The following is a 9,952-nucleotide window of genomic DNA, read 5'->3' as shown; positions in this document are numbered from 1 at the left end:
TTATTTACAGTAATTATGATTTTCTGCTTGCAACTAATGAAAACACGATTAAAAAATTACATCAAAACAATACAAAAACATTTCAATACAAAAATGTGGGCTTAATAAAAAGCATGTTTAATATCTACTTAAAATGTGTTATTTTCAAAAGGTACTTTTTATCTGGCATACAGGCTTCATCGAAAGGCATGCTCTAATTTATTAATTATGAATACATAAAGACACGTTACTGTTTTTTTCTCATTGTCTGACATTGAATCACTTTTTTGGTCAGTTATATTTACCAAAACTATTAATATTTGCTGAATGCCAAAAAAGTAAGAGAGAGTATTTGTTTCTTACAACTTTAACATATATTTCCTTAGTATTTGGTAGAATACTGTCCACAATTGTCTCACAATAGTTTGCTGTAACTTTGACCTATTCCTCTTGACGGAACTGGTTTGAGTCACATATAATCTCACAAACCTTTCCAGCTCGTCCGGAAACCACAAAACCACAGGACACAAGTCCATAAACTAAGTTCCTTGTCCCTGGGTGCAATGGTAAACTGAGATTTGGCTTTTTTTTAAGGTTTTGGGGTAATGGCTTCTTCATCTTTCGGTGGTCTTTCTGCCATTGTTGGTATAAGACTTGTTTCATTGTGGATGATGGTCTGTTGCAAGCTTTAGCCAGCCCCTTCACTAAGTGAAACACATTATTTAGCTTAATTACACACAGACTGATGTTTTTAAAACATGTATTTCTGTTCATAATGATGATTGTCCCCTAACAGCTAATGAACATGACATTTAGGATTAGAATATTACATCAAACCAAAAAAAAAAAACTTTAGACATTTTTAATTTCATATAACTTCAGTTACTCTATTAAATCCTACCAAACTCTCTGCACAGGATCCACTTACACTTTACCTTTGCTGAGAAACCCTTACAGTATGTTTTTTGATAGCTTAATGTTTGAGATACCAGTAGCTCTGGACTATTTCATCTTATAAACTCCGAAAATCAAAATGAAACTATTGCACACTTGTAAACTTCCAGAAGTATTACTTAATAAGTAGACCTTCATCACGCAAACACCTCACTGATGTGTTTGGATGTGATTGGTCTGGAACTAAGAACCAATCCCGTTTTGATGTAGTTCTAATCCTCTTCTAATAATCATCACACTAAATTCCTAAAGCAAGTTGGTGTGGAAACTGCATTTTACCTTTTGAGATTTCGTTATTCTTCTTTTATGATTGTCTTAGGAGTCCAATAATCTTTACATTCCTATTAGCACTCTCTAAAAAGTAAAATGATAATGTACTGTAGCATTTATTTATTCAGATAATGTAAGAATTACACAGCTCCCCACAACAATGATTTAGAATAATCTGAAAACACAAATATGTATAGATGTAAACATTACTGTTTTAGTTAGCAAAACAATGATTAATTTGAGCAAGAAATCAACAAACTTACCACAAGTGAAAAAAAAAATCAAAACAAAGAGTGAGTAAAATCTAGACAAAAAGCTATTAAGGGTTTATAAAAAAAAGAAATCAGGTCTTTTTTTAATGTTGAGGCACAGGAAGGAGGCTGAAGGCTCCAATGCAGTTGATGATCCAGGTAGAGGGAGCTGACCATACCTTCCCTCGTCTGACAACTGCTGGCTTGTAGGTTCCCTGCGGATCGTAGATGATGTACTGGGTGCAGAGGGCCTGGTCAGAGCCCGGCTCGGCATGATAGGCTGCTGCATTCAGAGTCTGTGTCACATCGCTGTCCGGCTTCGGCTGCCGGCTCAAAAGTTGGCCACCTCCTTCTCGCAAAAGCCTTGCAAGTTCGTCCTTGGTCGGCCCTTTAAAGGAGCCCAGGAGGAAGAAGAAACAGCCATCGAAGAGCGGCGGCAGCTAGAAAAGCAAAAGACTAGTCAATGCGTTATTTAGGTTTTTGTGTCCATTCCATCTTATTTTTGTTTAAGACCTAATTAAATAAAAATTCACTGGACAGGTGCCTGAATTGGATACTTTTTGTATTTATTCTTTGTTAATGATCACATTAGATTCCCATAAAACTTGCCATCAAAACAAAGTCTAAATTATTTTGTATTGCTTTTTAAAGCAGCAATGAATTAGGCCATTGGAGAACTGTTCAAAGCTACAAGCATTGTGGGGTATAAAGGGACAAGGTACTTTGATTATGCTTCAGATGAATTTCACTTTTTCTTAAGTGTCTGTGTGTCTCTTTATTACTGTTTATGATATCACATTAAAAGTTGGAACATTTCATCCTCACAGCAGGAATGAGAAGCAATAAAAAAAAAACAACGAAAACACAGTCCTGTCATGTTATAAAGCTTAGATACCCTGATTTACAAGGTCTAATGCAAATACTCATCATTTGTATAAATTATAATGTCTCCAGTGGTGAATCACACCTTTTTTATCTACATTAATCACTAGAAATGGACTAAGGCCACACTAAAATTAAATTATGATACACTGCAGCCTCAAGGTAGAAAGTTTAGTTTTTCTGACGAGCTCTGTCAACCTATTTGCTAGCTGGTGAGCAAGCAATTTTCAAGCCCTGCCACAAATTCTTGTTTGGGCTGAAGTCATGACTCTGACTTTTTTTTTTTTTCTTCTCTTGGGATATTGGTGCGTTATTGCACCTGCAGATTCAGCTTTTTTTCTTTTTGACCCATCTAAATCAGACAAAAAACAACCAAAAGAGTGTTTAGGGTGTATAACTACAAGTATACTAAATTTACATATGTTCAGGCTAAACCAAACGCACTTGGTTGCTATTGATTAGCAGGAGAAAATAAAGCAATTCTCTCCAAAATTCACCTTGCAAAAAGGCAAAAAGGTAGGTTAACCTAGCCTGCATTTGTGTGTTAAATGTTTACCAAATTGCATCTGTTGATGCGACTGCGCTGAGGGCCTTTTCCCGCTTCGTGCTCAGCTTCAGTCAGCCACTTCCCCGCCTGGAGACATGCCTCCACCCCTGCCGACAAACAAAACAAACATAATTAAGCTTGCAGCTTATTATGCTGACTTAAAAGAGTGTGACAAGTTTGGAGAGGATGACAAAGCTCATGTCTTTCTGTTATGAGCTGAAAGATTTCAAGGATTGTCAAAGCCGGAGTTGTTGACAGGGAGACGCTCCCAGAATTATGGAGTTAATGATGCAACCGCATAGTAAATATTAGACAAAACTGGGAACTTTTTATTTTTGTGTCTTTTAAGGGAGTCCAACTTAAAGCAGGAAATGTACAATAAAAAAAATATATGTTTTTTTTTAATGGAAAATACGTGAAAAAATAGAGAATTTAACGATTCCTTCTCCTCGGGATTGGTAACATGCAAGTGTTACAAGTTTTTTTGGTTATTTTGTTTTTTAATGTTTCATGGATCAAAATTCTCTGTTGATGGCTATGACAATTATGGATATTGTGGAAAATGGATGCAATGACGTTTTTCATAATTTCCTTAAAAAGGCAGGCATGAGCTTAAGCCAGAACACTTACAGGTGAATTGCAAGAAGAAAATTAACCAATCAAGAAAACAATTTCAGACAAATCTGAATTTAAAATGTCCTTAAAAATACCCATATTTCCAATCATAAATATAGAATATATTATATAGAAATCATTGTTTTTAACAAAATGCCTCAGACTAAGATTAAACTTTTCTGCAATAAAAAGTCCAGGTGGTTATTGCAACAAAACAAAATGCATTATTGGGAAGCACACAATGCCCACAGTTAAGTATAGTAAAGGATGTATGATGCTGTGCACATCTGATTCCTATAAAAAGCCTCTGGGGTAAGAGAAAAGAGCATAGGAAAGGACCAATGAGTGGACAATTTACAGAGATCAAAAAATATTTATTTTAACGTTTTAGCATGGTTGCCAATGTCTGTCGAGGGTACCTGCATATGTAAATATTAAATGTCTTCCATAAATGTCAAAACCAAAAATATACAACTGAAACAATATAATTACAGAATCAAACAAAACATGCAAATTGAAATCTAAATTAAAATGTACGCTGAATTTCAGTAACATATTTTACAGACAAAAAAAAAAAAAAGTTTTGTGAGCATTACAAAACATAGTACTAATTATCAGCAAAAAAATGCCCTATTTAAAGACAAAGGTTCTTGACCCATTAGAAAATGGTGATAACTGTGCCAGGGGATGTTTTGTGCCAATATGACTGTTTTTTTTTTTTTTTTATCATTGGTAACAAAACAGAAGAATGCTATGCCCATCCATATTTACTTTTATTTCTGGAAATGAATCCATGGTTTACCACTTGGTGACGGAAACAATTTAATCAGCATTGTATCCATGGAAACTCTTGCACGACATATATGTTTCCACCTTCACAATCATTCGACAACGGCTTTATTTTCTGCAACGTTTCACTCAGCTGTTCGGTAAAATGAGCAAATTAGTCTAAATGTGCCCAAGTGAAAAGCTCTGCCAGAATAAACCAAATTACATACATTCATACACGGATATCTGTAGGAAGCAGTAAATGGTGAGGCAGTGTGATTACATTTCTTCAACCCATTTAATTATAGCTTTGTTTCCCAGAGACCTGCAGGGGACCTGGGCTAAAGAAAAGGAGCAAAGACACCGAGGTTAATCGCTGCGGACGATAGTGCTTGGTGCTGGGGACTTATTAGCATATTTATTTATGTTCAGTTCAACTTCTAACCTTCAACCTTTGTGAGTCACTGAATGGGTGAGTGGCAAGATGAATGCTCCCCACTGATTAAACATTAAACCAACTGCAACTCAATATGACACGTGGATCAGGTCAGGAGTTTAATCCCCAAAACGTAAAATGACCTTGAAGAGATGACTCAATGTACAATAGGACCAATTAGGGCAAGCAAGAAGATACAAAACCTCATCATTTCTGATAGTAATAAAAGAAACTCGAGTGGGCATGAGTACATGCTTAAATACGCATGTTCAAACCATCAGCACAAATTACTTCTACAATGTAGCCTGAAGGTTTGTAATTGTCATCGGAACCGTTCATTCTGGCTTGGTAAGACAACAAAAAACGTCATATTATAAACAAGAATTCGTTAGACGTTTTTGTGGACTTACTGTTTTCCACACAGGCTTAAAATTATACAAATATGCTGACATGTACACCTTCACTGGGCATTCACAGGTATGAGATTCTCATTGTCTTGAGCAACCATAAATAGAAATCTGTCTTAACACAAAGATTTAAAAAAGGAAATTGTATTAAATGGTTAAATTAGCTTGCAAATCAGATTATAGTTTGTGTAATTTTGGTACCTTTTGGAACCCCTCGACTATCTGGACTTATTAGCAAAAGGAAATTTCCAAACAGCCGAATTGGTATTTTCTGCATATCTGACAAGTCTTCCTTTCAGCCTGCTGACTGGCAGTGCACTGTAGACAGGTGACGGAGGGGCAGTGCTGCGTTACTCTTTGCTCCTAACATAACTTCTTTCTCTGGCATCTCACAGGGACTTTGAACTTTTGGAACAGTATGATCCAAGTGTTTTTCAAACTGTAACTTTTTAAGGGTTTGATCTGTTTTGATATTGACCAGCCCAAATTCCCTACTAAATTTTAATAAATCTCTCTAAGCAAGTTGAGGATAAACCACAGTTGGTTTTTTGTAGCCATTAACAAGCTTCTTACACAGTTATCAGAGCCTCTTATCAGAATCTGTAGAGCTTATTTAAATTGGTTGGTTTCCTGGCCTAGCTTAAAATGAGCTTGCTTTATCCATTACAAAACCAGGTCTGATGTGTGTTTGGGATCATAATTGTCCAAGTTTTAATCATTTGCGCAAACTGCCCCCCCCTCATATCAAAGGAAATTTGTAGGGATGGAATAATGATCTGGAAACCACAAAGGTTTAAGTGCATTATAAACGAATAGATGCTGGAACACCAAATTCACTCTCCAATGTTAAACAAGGTCAACGACACCATGGACTGAAAAGGTGATGACTAAAAAAAATGCCCCTGCTGGCTTCTCCACACCGTAACTCTCCCGGATGTGGGGAAAACAGTAAAGGTGGACTCATCAGAGAACAATACATGTTTCACATTGTCCACAGCCCAAGATTTGCGCTCCTTGCACCATTGAAACCAACGTTTGGCATTGGCATGAGTGACCAAAGGTTTGGCTATAGCAGCCCGGCCGTGTATATTGACCCTGTGGAGCTCCCGACGGACAGTTCTGGTGGAAACAGGAGAGTTGAGGTGCACATTTAACTCTGCCATGATTTGGGCAGCCATGGTTTTATGTTTTTTGGATACAATCCGGGTTAGCACCCGAACATCCCTTTCAGACAGCTTCCTCTTACATCCACAGTTAATCCTGTTGGATGTGGTTCGTCCTTCTTGGTGGTATGCTGACATTACCCTGGATACCGTGGCTCTTGATACATCACAAAGACTTGCTGTCTTGGTCACAGATGCACCAGCAAGATGTGCACCAACAATTTGTCCTCTTTTGAACTCTGGTATGTCACCCATAATGTTGTGTGCATTTCAATATTTTGAGCAAAACTGTGCTCTTACCCTGCTAATTGAACCTTCACAATCTGCTCTTACTGGTGCAATGTGCAATCAATGAAGACTGGCTACCAGGCTGGTCCAATTTAGCCATGAAACCTCCCACACTAAAATGACAGGTGTTTCAGTTTCATTGTCCAACCCCTGTATATATTTAAGCCTGTATATATAATTTCAACCCTGTTTGGTTTCAAGAAAATACACATACATTAATGCATACATGTGCATGCTATTCTTTGGATGTTGAAATTCATACTGCAGAGAGCCCAAAATTCATATAATATTAATTTCTATGATGAGTGTATGTAACTTCAAATTTAGTGGGGTTCGCTATCAGTGCTGCTATACTGCTACTTGCAACATGATCACTAGAACACAAACAGACAGACCAACATATCTAATCTAATTCCCTAAACATGACAGAGACAACACAAGATCATATATAAAGACACATCTGAGTTGTCTGCATTCTGAACACAGCCCCAGAGAGAGGTAACCCGAGTTCAATTCCTGGAGGTCATGCCTCTGGCAGGGCCATGTGTTTCACAGGAGCAAGACCCTTGTTCAGGCTCACACTGCAAGCTAAGGTCTCCTGTACAGCGAATACACACAGAGACTGCTGCAAACAGTGCAAAACACGCTAATAATCGAATCACTAAAATGAGATGCAGGAGAAAATCCATAAAGTAAACTCATTAATTATGCTGTTATTTGTATTGAAATATAAGTGAAATCCCATTTAACTGCAGGACCACCACCCCCCCAATACTAAAATTTGTATCAGCAGGTGAAACAAACTGGGTGATCAACAACTGACTACAAAATCTTTGAGTGTTGCGTGTCTAATTCTAGGTGGATACATCTAAATAACAAGCTGTATTCCTAAACATTAGAACACTCCAAAGAACACAGAATGGTTAAAAGCTGCAATGCATAGATGTGTATTCTGACTAATGCAAAATTAACCTTTTTTCCACAACATCTGAGGTATCATATCTTAAATTTGCAGTGGAGTATTCAATACATGTAGAGGTACAGCGGTAATTAATGACAACAATAGAAGCTGACTAACTCATTGCATATTGATGAGTCAGACACTTTGCAAAGATACAGTAGTTGGAGCACAGTCAGAAAAGAAAAGTGAAAGATGTGCTCAGTGCAGAAACTTCAGGTAAGATTACATGTTTCTGTTGGTAAATCCATGTTTTGATCTTTTACCTGTGGTCATTTACAGGAAGTCATGAATACAGGGATTAAAACAAGTTTTACACCAATGCCAATGTCCAAATTGAAAAATAAACAAAAAAATGAATTAGTGTTATGTTGTGTTTTCTGCAATCCTTATGTTGAATTAGGTTAATCCCATCTTGACTCAAGCTTTTTGGGAAATAAACTCCACGAATAAACTGAATATGCATGCTTTTTCTTTTTTTATATTGTAATGTAACAGACCAAATTAGTTAACTTGTGAGAAAGAAATCTCATTGAAGACTCTGCCCAGAAAAAAAACAACTTTATACACACGATGAAATGTTAAAGCTGCTTTAAAAATAAAAGCAGCACAAAGAAACATGACTCTGATGGAAGAGGTAATCCGGGGCTTGGCCCAGATGACAGTGATGGCAAACGGAGCCATGTGACAGAGAGAAGTCACACATACACCAGGACAGAAACAGAGAAGATGCCACGGTGCCTGTCATGAGGGAGTGAAGATGTGTCAAATGTTCAGCCAGCGTGGAGGAAAAAGGGAAACAAAAGGAAAGATCTGAATGTGGTCCAAATGCACAAAATATTACAGAAACACACATCTGGAGTTGAACCGGCAGGCAGCAGCACTTCTGGCATTGTGCTCAACACACATGCACACACCGACAGTGAAGTGATCCTACTGACAAATACAGCAGCAAAGGGCACGCCAAGGTGCCAGAAAACTCTTTGACAGCTAGTCTCTTTTTTCTTTGCTGGATTCCACAGAATTTCTGCTTGTTAACTCAGTTCAGAAATGGGGGTGGGGGGGTGGTTGTAGCTGAGAATAGCAAAACCGCAAAGAGCCAACGTGACTAGGCCATCGTTTAATAGCTAGTGACATTGAAGACTTGCGGGGTAATTATTACTCAGATTCTATTCCACAGTCATCCACCCACCTCATCTGGCTGTCAGATGTAAGCAGGTGAGTGCACACACTGCAGGAGGCACAAACTATTGATCTGAAAATTGCCTGTTGCAACATTTTTCTTTGAATGTTTCCCAGAGCAGCGCGTGTGCTGCATTTAGAAGTCCTTATTTCACAGAAGGAGTCTGATTTCATCTGCTTGCAGAGAGCACAAAGTTTGAACATGTGCCCCAGATTGGTTCGGCACTGAGGAGAATTAACCTCTTGTATTTGTCCTATTGGCAGCTTTTGGGTTTCCCTAAAAACACAAATGCAAACTCAGTGTTGCTTAAAATAGCCTTAAAATATTAAAGCAGCAGTTAAATTGTTTGCTTTGATTCAGCAGGAAATAGAAAAATATACAGTAGAACAAATTATTTAGTAGAGAAGCACAATCCACTTGGTATATACAGGTCCTTCTCAAAATATTAGCATATTGTGATAAAGTTCATTATTTTCCATAATGTCATGATGAAAATTTAACATTCATATATTTTAGATTCATTGCACACTAACTGAAATATTTCAGGTCTTTTATTGTCTTAATACGGATGATTGTGGCATACAGCTCATGAAAACCCAAAATTCCTATCTCACAAAATTAGCATATTTCATCCGACCAATAAAAGAAAAGTGTTTTTAATACAAAAAACGTCAACCTTCTAATAATCATGTACAGTTATGCACTCAATACTTGGTCGGGAATCCTTTTGCAGAAATGACTGCTTCAATGCGGCGTGGCATGGAGGCAATCAGCCTGTGGCACTGCTGAGGTCTTATGGAGGCCCAGGATGCTTCGATAGCGGCCTTTAGCTCATCCAGAGTGTTGGGTCTTGAGTCTCTCAACGTTCTCTTCACAATATCCCACAGATTCTCTATGGGGTTCAGGTCAGGAGAGTTGGCAGGCCAATTGAGCACAGTGATACCATGGTCAGTAAACCATTTACCAGTGGTTTTGACACTGTGAGCAGGTGCCAGGTCGTGCTGAAAAATGAAATCTTCATCTCCATAAAGCTTTTCAGCAGATGGAAGCATGAAGTGCTCCAAAATCTCCTGATAGCTTGCTGCCCTTGATAAAACACAGTGGACCAACACCAGCAGCTGACACGGCACCCCAGACCATCACTGACTGTGGGTACTTGACACTGGACTTCTGGCATTTTGGCATTTCCTTCTCCCCAGTCTTCCTCCAGACTCTGGCACCTTGATTTCCGAATGACATGCAGAATTTGCT

At 38.0% G+C, this 9,952-nt stretch overlaps 1 protein-coding gene across 2 annotated transcripts in view; it reads right to left on the bottom strand.

Annotated features, from left to right (window-relative positions):
• Positions 1-34: 34 nt before the first annotated feature.
• bard1 (BRCA1 associated RING domain 1) overlaps positions 35-9,952 on the bottom strand; it is a 30,009-nt gene continuing 20,091 nt past the window's right edge. For both annotated transcript variants that reach the window (XM_047369815.1, XM_047369816.1), the window contains 2 exons: positions 2,893-2,990; positions 35-1,894 (listed from right to left, as the gene is read on the bottom strand). In XM_047369815.1, coding sequence (XP_047225771.1) covers positions 1,559-1,894; positions 2,893-2,990 — 434 coding nt within the window. In that variant the 3' untranslated portion in view covers positions 35-1,558. The remainder of the gene's footprint in view (positions 1,895-2,892; positions 2,991-9,952) is intronic.

This window comes from Girardinichthys multiradiatus, chromosome 7 (genome assembly GCF_021462225.1).
Source record: "Girardinichthys multiradiatus isolate DD_20200921_A chromosome 7, DD_fGirMul_XY1, whole genome shotgun sequence".
NCBI lineage: Eukaryota > Metazoa > Chordata > Actinopteri > Cyprinodontiformes > Goodeidae > Girardinichthys > Girardinichthys multiradiatus.
This window is presented reverse-complemented; position numbering and strand designations above follow the sequence as displayed.